Genomic DNA, 17,090 nt, shown 5'->3' on the forward strand with positions numbered 1-17,090 from the left:
CTGACAGAGACTATACCCCTACTAGTCCTATACACTCCAAAAGGTAGGTCTCTCTCTCCTTACCTGTCGTTCTCTCTCTCTGTCGGGGGTGGTGATTGGTACAGGGTCTAGGACCAGCCATTTCTCTGTGGTGATCTGAAGCTGTGCTCCTCCCAGCGGCTCCCGAATCTTTACCCTCACCTCCAGCTTACCCCCCGTAGCCTTACGACCATCCAACACCTAGCACAACAACACAGTTAGAGAGAGAGAGAGAGACAGCGACAGAGGGGGGGAGAAAGAGAGAGAGATAGGCAGGCAGGCAGGCAGACAGAGAGATATATGAGCATGTCTAAGTGAAAACATGTGCGTATCTGTGTGTGTGTACAGTATCTGTGTGTGTGTGTCTGTGTGTTAAAATGTGTGTGTTTACCTCTATAATCTGTCTGATGTCACATTGGTTCTCCAGTGAGTCCAGCTTCAGCTGAGCATTCCCCAACACTCTGTCCCCCTTGAACAGACCCCTACACACACACACACACACACACACAAACATTAAAATCCCCAAAGGTCTATTGATGCACCGGTGCGTCAAACTAAGTGACATAATAATAAAATCCCCATCATAATCTGTCAGTTGAAGCTAGAGAGATCTATGTTCTATTTAATAATAAAATCCCCATCATAATCTGTCAGTTGAAGCTAGAGAGATCTATGTTCTATTTAATAATAAAATCCTCATGATAATCTGTCAGTTGAAGCTAGAGAGATCTATGTTCTATTTAATAATAAAATCCCCATCATAATCTGTCAGTTGAAGCTAGAGAGATCTATGTTCTATTTAATTGGATGCGTCTCAATCCACCAATGGCGGCCTTTCGAATCTGTGGTGGGCGGTGGCCGAGCTACAGTGGTGTTTGGCAGCAGGGGCGGCAGGTAGCCTAGTGGTTAACTCTGGAGCGTTGGACTAGTAACCGGAAGGTCGCAAGATCGAATCCCCGAGCTGACAATGTAAAAATCTGTCGTTCTGCCCCTGAACAAGGCAGTTAACCCACTGTTCCTAGGCCGTCATTGAAAATAAGAATTTGTTCAACTGACTTGCCTAGTTAAATAAAGGTCAAATAAATAAATAAAATTGTAAGACCATGAGACATCCCGAAAAATCAGTCTTCTCACAAAAAACGTCTGTAGCATCCAAACGGTTTGGCCTACAAACTAACATGACCCCTCTAGGGAATGATGAGACTAACGAACGCGACTGCTCTTCGACCCCCAGTGTCACACAACTCATCTGAATGTAACCCGTACCGGAAGTATGGAGGTAGTTTAGATATAACATTACACACACTACCGTTCAAAAGTTTGGGGTCATTTAGACATTTCCTTGTTTTTGAAAGAAAAGGATATATTCTGTCCATTAAAATAACATCAGAAATACAGTGTAGACATTGTTAATGTTGTAAATGACTGTTGTAGCTGGAAACGGTTGATTTTTAATGGAATATCTACATAGGCGTACAGTCTTGAGTTTATTTTATTTTTACAGGGACAGTGCACATTAATCAACGTTTCAGTAAAAGTGCCGGTTTTAGCCAGCCGGCTAATTTTCAACCGCAGTCCCTGGGCAGGTTATTAAAAACAATTACAATATAGACAATCATTGAACAGTGAGCACACGCAAAGTAACATAGGACAAGCAAGACATAGCATACAGACAGAGCAACATAGGACAAGCAAGATGTAGCATACAGACAGAGCAACATGGAACAAAAAGCAACAAGACAAAATCCATAAAAACAACAAAGTGTTTCCACACCTCACAAGCTACAGACAACAGACAACATGGAAAGTGGCAATACACAGCTAGTGATTATGTTCACAAGTCTGATTGACCTTTAGCCATGTCTTCATGCATTTTGTGAAAGTGTGATATGTGGTGCAGTTATTTTCATTTTCATATCCATTTTATAAGTCGCTCTGGATAAGAGCGTCTGCTAAATGACTTAAATGTAAATGTAAATGTTATGTGTGTCTGATGGCAGTGTATTCCAGACATGGGACGCTCTCACAGAGAAAGCGGATTTACTAAAGGTGCTTTTCCTTAAGGGAACTATACAGTCACCTCTCATGGCAGACCTTGTGGATCTGCTGCCATATGTTTGGGTTTTCTGATTAACAAAAATACTGAGTGGAGGGGGAGCCAGGCCATTTAGGATCTTGAATACAAGACATGCGTTGGTGTATTGCACAAGATTTTCCCAACTCAGGAGCTCATGCTTTCTGAGGATGTAACAGTGATGATGGCTATTGGGCTTCCTATCGAGCACTTTGAGAGCCTGTTTGTAGACAGACTGAATAGGTTTTAATGTTGTATAGCAAGCTTGGGTCCAACTAGTCAAGCAGTATGTTAAGTGGGGGAGTATCATCGATTTGAAGTACAGTCTTGCTACCTCTGTGGTCAAACAATTTCGTATAAATCGGAAATTAGCGAGGTTGAATTTGGTTATTTGAATGACCTTTTTCACCTGCTTTTTAAAAGAGAGGTTGGAATCAAGTATGATGCCGTGGAACTTAGGTACAGAGGCCCATTATCAGCAACCATCACTCCTGTGTTCCAATGGCATGTTGTGTTAGCTAATCCAAGTTTATCATTTTAAAAGGCTAATTGATCATTAGAAAACCCTTTTGTAATTATGTTAACACAGCTGAAAACTGTTGTTCTGATTAAAGAAGCAATACAACTGGCCTTCTTTAGACTAGTTGAGTATCTGGAGCGTCAGCATTTGTGGGTTCAATTACAGGCTCAAAATGGCTAGAAACAAAGAACTTTCTTTTGAAACGCGTCAGTCTATTCTTGTTCTGAGAAATGAAGGCTATTCCATGCGACAAATTGCCAAGAAACTGAACATCTCATACAGCGCTGTGTACTACTCCCTTCACAGAACAGCGCAAACTGGCTCTAACGAGAATAGAAAGAGGAGTGGGAGGCCCCGGTGCACAACTGAGCAAGAGGACAAGTACATTAGTGTGTGTAGTTTGAGAAACAGACGCCTCACAAGTCCTCAACTGGCAGCTTCATTAAATAGTACCCACAAAACACCAGTCTCAATGTCAACAGTGTAGAGGTGATTCCGGAATAGTGGCCTTCTAGGCAGAGTTGCAAGGAAAAGGCATATCTCAGACTTGCCAATAAAAAGAAAATATTAAGATGGGCAAAAGAACACAGACACTGGACAGAGGAGTGGCCAGCACAGTCACCGGATCTCAACCCTATTGAGCTGTTGTGGGAGCAGCTTGACTGTATGATACGTAAGAAGTGCCCATCAAGCCAATCCAACTTGTGGGAGGTGCTTCAGGAAGCATCTCTTCAGATTACCTCAACAAATTGACAACAAACTAGAATGACAAAGGTCTGCAAGGCTGTAATTGCTGCAAATGGTGGATTCTTTGACGAAAGCAAAGTTTGAAGGACACAATTATTATTATTGTTTATGGCCTGTGACAGTTGGAATGTAGGAGACAGATACAGATACAGGGACAGACAGACAGAAGGGACCAGGTGGGATCCATAACCTCACCAACAGGTATGTGACAGACAGACAGACAGACAGACGGACGGGACCAGGTGGGATCCATAACCTCCTCACCAACAGGTATGTGTGGTCCAGTGTCTGTAGTGTTAAACCACTAGACCAGACTCACCCACATGATGTTTCTGTGTTAATATTCTATGTTACTTCAATCTGCATGTATTAACCAGGTCTGGTGTATTTCTGTGTTAATATTCTATGTTACTTCAATCTGCATGTATTAACCAGGTCTGGTGTATTTCTGTGTTAATATTCTATGTTACTTCAATCTGCATGTATTAACCAGGTCTGGTGTATTTCTGTGTTAATATTCTATGTTACTTCAATCTGCATGTATTAACCAGGTCTGGTGTATTTCTGTGTTAATATTCTATGTTACTACAATCTGCATGTATTAACCAGGTCTGGTGTATTTCTGTGTTAATATTCTATGTTACTTCAATCTGCATGTATTAACCAGGTCTGGTGTATTTCTGTGTTAATATTCTATGTTACTTCAATCTGCATGTATTAACCAGGTCTGGTGTATTTCTGTGTTAATATTCTATGTTACTTCAATCTGCATGTATTAACCAGGTCTGGTGTATTTCTGTGTTCATATTCTATGTTACTACAATCTGCATGTATTAACCAGGTCTGGTGTATTTCTGTGTTAATATTCTATGTTACTACAATCTGCATGTATTAACCAGGTCTGGTGTATTTCTGTGGATCTCACCCCTTGTGGATGATGTCAAACTTGATGCCTTTGGCCTGGATGACCCTCTTGAAGCCTCTGTGTTGACGGTTGATGTTCAGGTTAAACTGCTCTTTAAACTCTGGACTGTTGCTGTTCTTCACTGTACTGGTCTTATCCCTCTGGGCCTCCTCCTGCACACACACACACACACACACACACATCAAAGACAGAGAGAGAATATTTGAGTGGATCTAAGTGGAAATGTATGTATACGTGTATGCCTGTGTGTGTGTATGCCTGTGTGTGTGTGTGTGCCTGTGTGTGCCTGTGTGTGTGTGTGTGTGGCCTGTGTGTGCCTGTGTGTGTGTGTGTGTGTATATGTGTATGCCTGTGTGTGTCTATGTGTATGCCTGTGTGTGTGTGTGTGTGTCTATGTGTATGCCTGTGTGTGTGTGTGTGTCTATGTGTATGCCTGTGTGTGTGTGTGTGTATGCCTGTGTGTGTGTGCCTGTGTGTGCCTGTGTGTGTGCCTGTGTGTGAGAGTGAGTCTTACCGCACTAGGAAAAGGAAACTCAAAGCGCACACTGGTGTCCAGATCACTGGCAGAGACTCCTGAGAAGAGGGATGAGAAGAGAGGGGTGAGAATCAAATCAAAGTATATTTATTTATTTGTCACGTGCGCCGAATACAACAGGTGTAGACCTTAGTGAAATGCTTACTTACAGGCTCTGTAAGAGAGAGAGGGATCAGGAGAGAGAGGGATGAGGAGAGAGAGGGATGAGGAGAGAGAGGTCAGAAGAGAGGGGTGAGGAGAGAGAGGGATGAGGAGAGAGAGGGATGAGGAGAGAGGGGTCAGAAGAGGGGTGAGAAGAGAGGGGTGAGGAGAGAGAGGGATGAGGAGAGAGAGGGATGAGGAGAGAGAGGGATGAGGAGAGAGGGGTCAGAAGAGGGGTGAGAAGAGAGGGGTCAGGAGAGAGGGGTCAGAAGAAAGGAATGAGAAGAGAGGGGTCAGGAGAGAGGGGTCAGAAGAGAGGGGTGAGGAGAGAGAGGGATGAGGAGAGAGAGGGATGAGGAGAGAGGGGTCAGAAGAGAGGGGTGAGAAGAGAGGGGTCAGGAGAGAGGGGTCAGAAGAAAGGAATGAGGAGAGAGAGGGATGAGGAGAGAGAGGGATGAGGAAAGAGGGGTGAGAAGAGAGGGGTGAGAAGAGAGGGGTCAGGAGAGAGGGGTCAGAAGAAAGGAATGAGGAGAGAGGGGTCAGGAGAGAGGGGTCAGGAGAGAGGGGTCAGAAGAGAGGGGTCAAGAGAGAGGGGTCAAGAGAGAGGGGTCAAGAGAGAGGGGTCAGTAGAGAGGGGTCAGTAGAGAGGCATATAAAGTTCATAACAACACACCTGAGGGAGCAGGCAGATTAATGCCCTTCACGATGTACAGCGTCATCTCATTGGCTGTCAGGTCAGGATACATTCTACAACAGACAGAGAAGACTGATTACTTTCCTCCTGCTTTGTATATATGTGTATAAGAGATTTATTTGTCTATGAATGTTAATTGTATGGCATTGTGGTATTAATATGGTAGTAACAGTATAGTACTTGACAGTGTTGAAGGTCCTCAGTGTGATATTAATATGGTAGTAACAGTATAGTACTTGACAGTGTTGAAGGGCCTCAGTGTGATATTAATATGGTAGTAACAGTATAGTACTTGACAGTGTTGAAGGGCCTCAGTGTGATATTAATATGGTAGTAACAGTATAGTACTTGACAGTGTTGAAGGGCCTCAATGTGGTATTAATATGTTAGTAACAGTATAGTACTTGACAGTGTTGAAGGTCCTCAGTGTGATATTAATATGTTAGTAACAGTATAGTACTTGACAGGGTTGAAGGTCCTCAGTGTGATATTAATATGGTAGTAACAGTATAGTACTTGACAGTGTTGAAGGTCCTCAGTGTGATATTAATATGGTAGTAACAGTGTAGTACTTGACAGTGTTGAAGGTCCTCTCCTCAGTGTGGTATTAATATGTTAGTAACAGTATAGTACTTGACAGTGTTGAAGGGCCTCAGTGTGATATTAATATGTTAGTAACAGTATAGTACTTGACAGTGTTGAAGGTCCTCAGTGTGATATTAATATGGTAGTAACAGTGTAGTACTTGACAGTGTTGAAGGTCCTCTCCTCAGTGTGGTATTAATATGTTAGTAACAGTATAGTACTTGACAGGGTTGAAGGTCCTCAGTATTGATATTAATATGGTAGTAACAGTATAGTACTTGACAGTGTTGAAGGTCCTCAGTGTGATATTAATATGGTAGTAACAGTGTAGTACTTGACAGTGTTGAAGGTCCTCTCCTCAGTGTGATATTAATATGTTAGTAACAGTATAGTACTTGATTGTGTTGAAGGTCCTCAGTGTGATATTAATATGTTAGTAACAGTATAGTACTTGACAGTGTTGAAGGTCCTCTCCTCAGTGTGATATTAATATGTTAGTAACAGTATAGTACTTGATTGTGTTGAAGGTCCTCAGTGTGATATTAATATGTTAGTAACAGTATAGTACTTGATCGTGTTGAAGGTCCTCAGTGTGATATTAATATGTTAGTAACAGTATAGTACTTGACAGTGTTGAAGGTCCTCAGTGTGATATTAATATGGTAGTAACAGTATAGTACTTGACAGTGTTGAAGGGCCTCAGTGTGATATTAATATGGTAGTAACAGTATAGTACTTGACAGTGTTGAAGGGCCTCAGTGTGATATTATTATGGTAGTAACAGTATAGTACTTGACAGTGTTGAAGGGCCTCAGTGTGGTATTAATATGTTAGTAACAGTATAGTACTTGACAGTGTTGAAGGGCCTCAGTGTGGTATTAATATGTTAGTAACAGTATAGTACTTGACAGTGTTGAAGGGCCTCAGTGTGATATTAATATGTTAGTAACAGTATAGTACTTGACAGGGTTGAAGGTCCTCAGTGTGATATTAATATGGTAGTAACAGTATAGTACTTGACAGTGTTGAAGGTCCTCAGTGTGATATTAATATGGTAGTAACAGTGTAGTACTTGACAGTGTTGAAGGTCCTCTCCTCAGTGTGGTATTAATATGTTAGTAACAGTATAGTACTTGACAGTGTTGAAGGGCCTCAGTGTGATATTAATATGTTAGTAACAGTATAGTACTTAACAGTGTTGAAGGGCCTCAGTGTGATATTAATATGTTAGTAACAGTATAGTACTTGACAGTGTTGAAGGTCCTCAGTGTGATATTAATATGGTAGTAACAGTGTAGTACTTGACAGTGTTGAAGGTCCTCTCCTCAGTGTGGTATTAATATGTTAGTAACAGTATAGTACTTGACAGTGTTGAAGGGCCTCAGTGTGATATTAATATGTTAGTAACAGTATAGTACTTGACAGTGTTGAAGGGCCTCAGTGTGATATTAATATGTTAGTAACAGTATAGTACTTGACAGTGTTGAAGGTCCTCAGTGTGATATTAATATGTTAGTAACAGTATAGTACTTGACAGTGTTGAAGGTCCTCTCCTCAGTGTGGTATTAATATGGTAGTAACAGTATAGTACTTGACAGTGTTGAAGGTCCTCAGTGTGATATTAATATGTTAGTAACAGTATAGTACTTGACAGTGTTGAAGGTCCTCAGTGTGATATTAATATGGTAGTAACCGTATAGTACTTGACAGTGTTGAAGGTCCTCTCCTCAGTGTGGTATTAATATGGTAGTAACAGTATAGTACTTGACAGTGTTGAAGGTCCTCAGTGTGATATTAATATGGTAGTAACAGTATAGTACTTGACAGTGTTGAAGGTCCTCAGTGTGGTATTAATATGGTAGTAACAGTATAGTACTTGACAGTGTTGAAGGTCCTCAGTGTGATATTAATATGGTAGTAACAGTATAGTACTTGACAGTGTTGAAGGTCCTCAGTGTGGTATTAATATGGTAGTAACAGTATAGTACTTGACAGTGTTGAAGGTCCTCAGTGTGATATTAATATGGTAGTAACAGTATAGTACTTGACAGTGTTGAAGGTCCTCAGTGTGGTATTAATATGGTAGTAACAGTATAGTACTTGACAGTGTTGAAGGTCCTCAGTGTGATATTAATATGGTAGTAACAGTATAGTACTTGACAGTGTTGAAGGTCCTCAGTGTGGTATTAATATGGTAGTAACAGTATAGTACCTGACAGTGTTGAAGGTCCTCAGTGTGATATTAATATGGTAGTAACAGTATAGTACTTGACAGTGTTGAAGGTCCTCAGTGTGGTATTAATATGGTAGTAACAGTATAGTACTTGACAGTGTTGAAGGTCCTCTCCTCAGTGTGGTATTTGGGGACAGGCTGGCCCTTGGCATGGGCCATCTTCAGCACCTCAATGTTCTGCATACACTCCTCTGCCAGCTTCTCAAACCTGACAACAGCAACACACACGCACATTACACACACACGCACACACGCCAAATGGGGGTAGATGTTGTCATTGGCGGGGTTGAATGTCTGTTTGACCAGCCACGTTGGCAGTTGGTCACACAGAGTATTTGGGAACTGTTTTTTTTATCCAAAACCCACATGTAGAAGTTAGTGGAATTTACAAGGCTGCTGACATGTGACTTTGTCCTCGTGTTTCTTGGCCAGTTACATCGTTATGTTCACACGCTAGGTTGTTTTTCAATGTCTGTTTGAGTTTGCAGCAACTGTCCGCTGCTAGGAAGACGTCGCAGTCTGAGATTTTTTTTCGTCACAGACAAGCAAGTGCCCCGGTAACCATGGTAACGGCCCGTCCCTTAAAGGGCCAGCTGACCATTTTTGTCTCGCCTAATGATTGTGCTTGATTGAGCATGGATCACTCCAAAAAACTTATTCATCAGCTTTCTTGTCACTTTCTTATCATTAAAACACTCAAATAGTTTAAATTGTTGTCCTAGATTTATTTGTGTTCTTCTACATTACTACTTAGAAGCAGATCATGTACTCCTTGTAAAACACATCAGTGTAGAGCCCTGAACTACAATATTAAATAAGTCCTATGACTCAGCATTTTGTGGCAGGTTCATTTGGAGAACTGTTTATCTGTTTTTACTATAGCATCTAAATTATTTATTTTAGCATACATTGGTTAAAAGACGCAGGTTACAAAAATGGAATTAAGCAATATACCGCATTACTTCTTACTAGTGATTAATTTCTTGTTTTAGAAACATTACAAAACATGCTCATCCGTTACTATCTTTGGGGTATAATTATGGCAGAACAAATATTATGGCTGATAAAAAATCTGAGTGGCTGGTGGAACAAAAAGTTACATTTCCCACCCTGATTCACACGGTACACACACACACACAGTGAAGATGGCATTTCCTTAAATTCAATGCATCTTCACTTATATTTGTTAAATGTGTTTTACAGTAGTTGGGCCTAATTATTGTGTGTCTCTTTAAAAGAATGTTTCTGAACAGTGTGGGAGGAACGAGGTAGACCCATACATACTGTGTGGGAGGAACGAGGTAGACCTATACATACTGTGTGGGAGGAACGAGGTAGACCTATACATACTGTGTGGGAGGAACGAGGTAGACTTATACATACTGTGTGGGAGGAACGAGGTAGACCTATACATACTGTGAGGGAGGAACGAGGTAGACCTATACATACTGTGAGGGAGGAACGAGGTAGATCTATACATACTGTGAGGGAGGAACGAGGTAGATCTATACATACTGTGAGGGAGGAACGAGGTAGATCTATACATACTCTGAGGGAGGAACGAGGTTAATCTATACATACTGTGTGGGAGTAACGAGGTAGATCTATACATACTGTGAGGGAGGAACGAGGTAGTTCTATACATACTGTGAGGGAGGAACGAGGTAGATCTATACATACTGTGAGGGAGGAACGAGGTAGATCTATACATACTGTGAGGGAGGAACGAGGTAGATCTATACATACTGTGAGGGAGGAACGAGGTAGATCTATACATACTGTGAGGGAGGAACGAGGTAGATCTATACATACTGTGTGGGAGGAACGAGGTAGATCTATACATACTGTGAGGGAGGAACAAGGTAGATCTATGCATACTGTGAGGGAGGAACGAGGTAGATCTATACATACTGTGAGGGAGGAACGAGGTAGATCTATACATACTGTGAGGGAGGAACGAGGTAGATCTATAGATACTGTGTGGGAGGAACGAGGTGGATCTATACATACTGTGAGGGAGGAACGAGGTAGATCTATAGATACTGTGTGGGAGTAACGAGGTAGATAATACATACTGTGTGGGAGGAGCGAGGTAGATCTATACATACTGTGAGGGAGGAACGAGGTAGATCTATACATACTGTGAGGTGTGCAGGTCCTGGTTGTTTTAATGACCTTTCAACACGGTCTGTATTTGAACCTCTTTCTAAACACATCTGATTTATAATAAATATGTACTGAACTGACTTATCAGTCCGGTAATTCTTTGAACCTCTTGATGTACTCGGTGTACTAACGTACGCTCGTGCACACTCACACACAATTGTTGCCACTAACCTGGAGGTCTCGGGCACACTTCCCATGTGAGTGAACTGCTGGGAGTAACCCAGACATTTCTGTAGAGAGAAACAGATCATGTGTTATTAATGTACTATCAACATGTTAAGAGTCTATTATAACGTGTTGTACTGACACACACACATATATACATATATATATACACACACACACATATATACACACACACACACACACACACACACACACACACACACACATATACATACATACACAGTACCAGTCAAAAGTTTTGGACACACCTACTCATTCCAGGTTTTTTCTTTATTTGTATTATTTTCTACATTGTAGAATAATAGTGAAGACATCAAAACTATGAAATACAACATATGGAATCATGCAGTAACCAAAAAAGTGTTAAACAAATCAAAATATATTTTTTATATGATGACAGCTTGGAATGAGTAGCTGTCCAAACTTTTGACTGGTACTGTACATGTATGTATGTATGTATGTATGTATGTATGTATGTATGTATGTATGTATGTATGTATGTATGCATGTATAAGGGTTCAATGAGGCATTTATTGTTGGTGAAGTGCTATATAAATATATTGTTTTAAATATATGCCGTTTAATAACTTGTCATAAGAGTTGTAATAACCTGGTGCTGCTGTCGGAGGAGCTCCATGTTAATGAATTAAATCATGTCTTATAAATATGCAGTAAGAGTTGTCATAAGAGTTGTAATAACCTGGTGCTGCTGTCAGAGGAGCTCCATGTTAACCTGTTGGGGGTAGGGGGCAGTATTGACACGGCCGGATAAAAAACGTACCCGATTTAATCTGGTTACTACTCCTGCCCAGTAACTAGAATATGCATATAATTATTGGCTTTGGATAGAAAACACCCTAAAGTTTCTAAAACTGTTTGAATGGTGTCTGTGAGTATAACAGAACTCATATGGCAGGCAAAAACCTGAGAAGATTCCTTACAGGAAGTGGCCCTCTCTGACAAGATCTTGTTCTTCTTGTCTCTGTTTATTGAAGACTGAGGATCTTTGCTGTAACGTGACACTTCCTACGGCTCCCATAGGCTCTCAGAGCCCGGGAAAAAGCTGAATGATAACGAGGCAGCCCCAGGCTGAAACACATTTGCGCTTTTGGCAAGTGGCCGATCAGAGGACAATGGGCTTAGGCGCGTGCACGAGTCGACCCCATGCTTTATTTTCTTTCGTCTTTTTACCTAAACGCAGATTCCCGGTCGGAATATTATCGCTTTTTTACGAGAAAAATGGCATAAAAATTGATTTTAAACAGCGGTTGACATGCTTCGAAGTACGGTAATGGAATATTTAGACATTTTTTGTCACGAAATGCGTCGTGCTCGTCACCCTTCTTTACCCTTTCGGATAGTGTCTTGAACGCACGAACAAAACGCTGCTGTTTGGATATAACTATGGATTATTTGGGACCAAACCAACATTTGTTATTGAAGTAGAAGTCCTGGGAGTGCATTCTGACGAAGAACACCAAAGGTAATAACATTTTTCTTATAGTAAATCTGACTTTGGTGAGTGCTAAACTTGCTGGGTGTCTAAATAGCTAGCCCTGTGATGCCGGGCTATCTACTGAGAATATTGCAAAATGTGCTTTCACCGAAAAGCTATTTTAAAATCGGACATATCGAGTGCATAGAGGAGTTCTGTATCTATAATTCTTAAAATAATTGTTATGCTTTTTGTGAACGTTTATCGTGAGTAATTTAGTAAATTTTTGTAAATTCACCGGAAGTTTGCGGGGGGTATGCTAGTTCTGAACGTCACATGCTAATGTAAAAAGCTGGTTTTTGATATAAATATGAACTTGATTGAACAAAACATGCATGTATTGTATAACATAATGTCCTAGGTGTGTCATCTGATGAAGATCATCAAAAGGTTAGTGCTGCATTTAGCTGTCTTCTGGGTTTTTGTGACATTATATGCTAGCTTGAAAAATGGGTGTCTGATTATTTCTGGCTGGGTACTCTGCTGACATAATCTAATGTTTTGCTTTCGTTGTGAAGCCTTTTTGAAATCGGACAGTGTGGTTAGATTAACGAGAGTCTTGTCTTTAAAATGGTGTAAAATAGTCATATGTTTGAGAAATTGAAGTAATAGCATTTCTAAGGTATTTGAATAACGCGCCACAGGATTCCACTGGCTGTTACGTAGGTGGGACGATTTCGTCCCGCCGACCCTAGAGAGGTTAATGAGTTAAATCATGTCTTATAAATATGCAGTAAGAGTTGTCATAAGAGTTGTAATAACCTGGTGCTGCTGTCGGAGGAGCTCCATGAGGCTGCTGTATTGCTCTGAGGAGCGAGGAGAGGAACGAGTCCGAGCCAGAGAGTAGTCCTCCTCACTGACTGGAGCACTGGGGACCTGTGGGAGAAAACAGAAAAAGGGGGATACCTAGTCAGTTGTACAACAGAACGCTTTCAACCAAAAATGTGCCTTCCGTATTTAACCCCTCTGAATCAGAGAGGAGATGGGGAGATGAGAGGGGAGGGGGGAGAGGAGACAGGGGAGAGGGGGAGAGAGAGACGGATGGATAAATCAATGAGAGAGACAGGAAGAGAGGATGAGGAGTGAGAGAGGAGGAGAGAGTAAGGAGGGGGAGAGAAAGAGATGGAGGAAGATGAATGTGTGTGTGTGGCGGGGGGGTAAGTGTGTGTGAAATTGTTAATGTCAAGGGATGACTTTAACACCGACACAAATAGAGAGGTAAAGAGAAAGAGAGAGGTGTGTAGTAGAGGAGAGGAAAATGAAGTGGAAATAGAGAGGTAAAGAGAAAGAGAGAGGTGTGTAGTAGAGGAGAGGAAAATGAAGTGGAAATAGAGAGGTAAAGAGAAAGAAAGAGGTGTGAAAAGTCAACAGCAGGAGATTATATATAGAGCACACACACACACACACACACACACACACACACACACACACACACACACACACACACACACACACACACACACACACACACACACACACACACACACACACAGGTGTCTTGGTCTCCCCCTGTCCTCTCCATCTGTTCCTGGCTCCTCTCCTGCAGTCTCAATGTTCCTTCCCTCCCTCCCTCCCTCCCTCCTTAACCTTGAAACACACAGTCCTCCTCGTGTTGCAAAATTAAAAACTTTCCCCAAAATTCTGGTTGAAGATTTCCTGCTTTATTATTCCCTGCAGATTCCTGGATTTCTGGAAAAGCTGTGAATTTGTGAAAAGTAACCCTCCACCAGCCCAAACACACACCTTGGTGATGTCTACAGGTAACCCTCCACCAGCCCAAACACACACCTTGGTGATGTCTACAGGTAACCCTCCACCAGCCCAAACACACACCTTGGTGATGTCTACAGGTAACCCTCCACCAGCCCAAACACACACCTTGGTGATGTCTACAGGTAACCCTCCACCAGCCCAAACACACACCTTGGTGATGTCTACAGGTAACCCTCCACCAGCCCAAACACACACCTTGGTGATGTCTACAGGTAACCCTCCACCAGCCCAAACACACACCTTGGTGATGTCTACAGGTAACCCTCCACCAGCCCAAACACACACCGTGGTGATGTCTACAGGTAACCCTCCACCAGCCCAAACACACACCTTGGTGATGTCTACAGGTAACCCTCCACCAGCCCAAACACACACCTTGGTGATGTCTACAGGTAACCCTCCACCAGCCCAAACACACACCGTGGTGATGTCTACAGGTAACCCTCCACCAGCCCAAACACACACCTTGGTGATGTCTACAGGTAACCCTCCACCAGCCCAAACACACACCTTGGTGATGTCTACAGGTAACCCTCCACCAGCCCAAACACACACCGTGGTGATGTCTACAGGTAACCCTCCACCAGCCCAAACACACACCTTGGTGATGTCTACAGGTAACCCTCCACCAGCCCAAACACACACCGTGGTGATGTCTACAGGTAACCCTCCACCAGCCCAAACACACACCTTGGTGATGTCTACAGGTAACCCTCCACCAGCCCAAACACACACCTTGGTGATGTCTACAGGTAACCCTCCACCAGCCCAAACACACACCTTGGTGATGTCTACAGGTAACCCTCCACCAGCCCAAACACACACCTTGGTGATGTCTACAGGTAACCCTCCACCAGCCCAAACACACACCTTGGTGATGTCTACAGGTAACCCTCCACCAGCCCAAACACACACCTTGGTGATGTCTACAGGTAACCCTCCACCAGCCCAAACACACACCTTGGTGATGTCTACAGGTAACCCTCCACCAGCCCAAACACACACCGTGGTGATGTCTACAGGTAACCCTCCACCAGCCCAAACACACACCTTGGTGATGTCTACAGGTAACCCTCCACCAGCCCAAACACACACCGTGGTGATGTCTACAGGTAACCCTCCACCAGCCCAAACACACACCGTGGTGATGTCTACAGGTAACCCTCCACCAGCCCAAACACACACCTTGGTGATGTCTACAGGTAACCCTCCACCAGCCCAAACACACACCTTGGTGATGTCTACAGGTAACCCTCCACCAGCCCAAACACACACCTTGGTGATGTCTACAGGTAACCCTCCACCAGCCCAAACACACACCGTGGTGATGTCTACAGGTAACCCTCCACCAGCCCAAACACACACCTTGGTGATGTCTACAGGTAACCCTCCACCAGCCCAAACACACACCTTGGTGATGTCTACAGGTAACCCTCCACCAGCCCAAACACACACCTTGGTGATGTCTACAGGTAACCCTCCACCAGCCCAAACACACACCTTGGTGATGTCTACAGGTAACCCTCCACCAGCCCAAACACACACCGTGGTGATGTCTACAGGTAACCCTCCACCAGCCCAAACACACACCTTGGTGATGTCTACAGGTAACCCTCCACCAGCCCAAACACACACCTTGGTGATGTCTACAGGTAACCCTCCACCAGCCCAAACACACACCTTGGTGATGTCTACAGGTAACCCTCCACCAGCCCAAACACACACCTTGGTGATGTCTACAGGTAACCCTCCACCAGCCCAAACACACACCTTGGTGATGTCTACAGGTAACCCTCCACCAGCCCAAACACACACCTTGGTGATGTCTACAGGTAACCCTCCACCAGCCCAAACACACACCTTGGTGATGTCTACAGGTAACCCTCCACCAGCCCAAACACACACCTTGGTGATGTCTACAGGCAGACCTCCCTTGGTGGCGCTGATCATCTGGTCCAGTCCTTTAGCGTGTCGGAGATGGACCGCCGCTCCCTGCATGTCCTTCATCTGTTTGGAACGCAGCGCCGCCCGGACGAAGGCCTGCCGTCGCAGCAACAGGAAGTCCAACTGCTGCTGGGCTGCACCACAGGAAGGGACGTCACAGGGGGGAGGGAGGGAGGGAGTCAGGATGTGGATGTATGTGTGAGTGTGGGGGAGGGGGAGAGGGAAATGTGTGTGTGTGTAGGGAGACATCAGAGTGGCTAATGTAGAGGTGTCAATGGGAGAATGAATTTGTTCATGTCAAGGGATGAATTTAACACGTCTATGAATATGTGCACACACACGTACCGACACACTGACATACAAACTGACACCAACATACACACACCTTTAAGCCCCAGTCTGGAGCCCTGTGTTGTGTTGCCTCCAGAACCTGGTGTGGGAGGGGTCGGGGCTTTGCCTTTCTGGACTGGAGCTCCCACTGCAGGCTGGAGGGGGGGGGGGAAGAGTTAAGTGAACGGAAGTTAAATATTGTAAACATGAACATAGTATCCATATTTTCCCACTTTCCAGAACAATCTCATGACATTACGTGTGTCAGGGTCATAGGTCATGGTGGTTACCTTGGCCAATTTCCCTGGTCCGTCCTCGTCCTCTGCGTCTGCGTCCTGATTGGCTAGTTTCATGGCCGTCTCCAGGACGCCCATGAAGTTCTGCTGGCTGCTCTCTGAGCCCTGCAGCGGAGGACAGCCTGGGCCACAACAACACAGTACATGGTAAACACAGAGAACAAAAAACACGCTACGGCGTACACGCTAAAAACACGCTACGGCGTACACGCTAAAAACACGCTACGGCATACACGCTAAAAACACGCTACGGGGTACATGCTAAAAACACGCTACGAAATACACGCTAAAAACATGCTACGAAATACATGCTAAAAACATGCTACAGAGTACATGCTAAAAACATGCTACAGAGTACATGCTAAAAACATGCTACGGAGTACATGCAAAAAAACATGCTACGGAGTACATGCAAAAAAACATGCTAC

The 17,090-nt window shown here is 43.4% G+C and overlaps 1 protein-coding gene across 1 annotated transcript in view; it reads right to left on the reverse strand.

Annotated features, from left to right (window-relative positions):
* The window catches only part of LOC106592420 (coiled-coil and C2 domain-containing protein 1A), a 45,703-nt gene that overhangs the window by 9,004 nt on the left and 19,609 nt on the right, over positions 1 to 17,090 (reverse strand). Inside the window, exons 12-22 of the mRNA XM_045709625.1 lie at positions 16,657 to 16,784; positions 16,422 to 16,521; positions 15,998 to 16,170; positions 13,082 to 13,195; positions 10,810 to 10,868; positions 8,564 to 8,680; positions 5,634 to 5,707; positions 4,799 to 4,857; positions 4,285 to 4,436; positions 410 to 500; positions 64 to 219 (exon numbers count right to left, since the gene is read on the reverse strand). Coding sequence (XP_045565581.1) covers positions 64 to 219; positions 410 to 500; positions 4,285 to 4,436; positions 4,799 to 4,857; positions 5,634 to 5,707; positions 8,564 to 8,680; positions 10,810 to 10,868; positions 13,082 to 13,195; positions 15,998 to 16,170; positions 16,422 to 16,521; positions 16,657 to 16,784 — 1,223 coding nt within the window. The remainder of the gene's footprint in view (positions 1 to 63; positions 220 to 409; positions 501 to 4,284; positions 4,437 to 4,798; positions 4,858 to 5,633; positions 5,708 to 8,563; positions 8,681 to 10,809; positions 10,869 to 13,081; positions 13,196 to 15,997; positions 16,171 to 16,421; positions 16,522 to 16,656; positions 16,785 to 17,090) is intronic.

Source organism: Salmo salar, chromosome ssa02 (assembly GCF_905237065.1).
Source record: "Salmo salar chromosome ssa02, Ssal_v3.1, whole genome shotgun sequence".
NCBI lineage: Eukaryota > Metazoa > Chordata > Actinopteri > Salmoniformes > Salmonidae > Salmo > Salmo salar.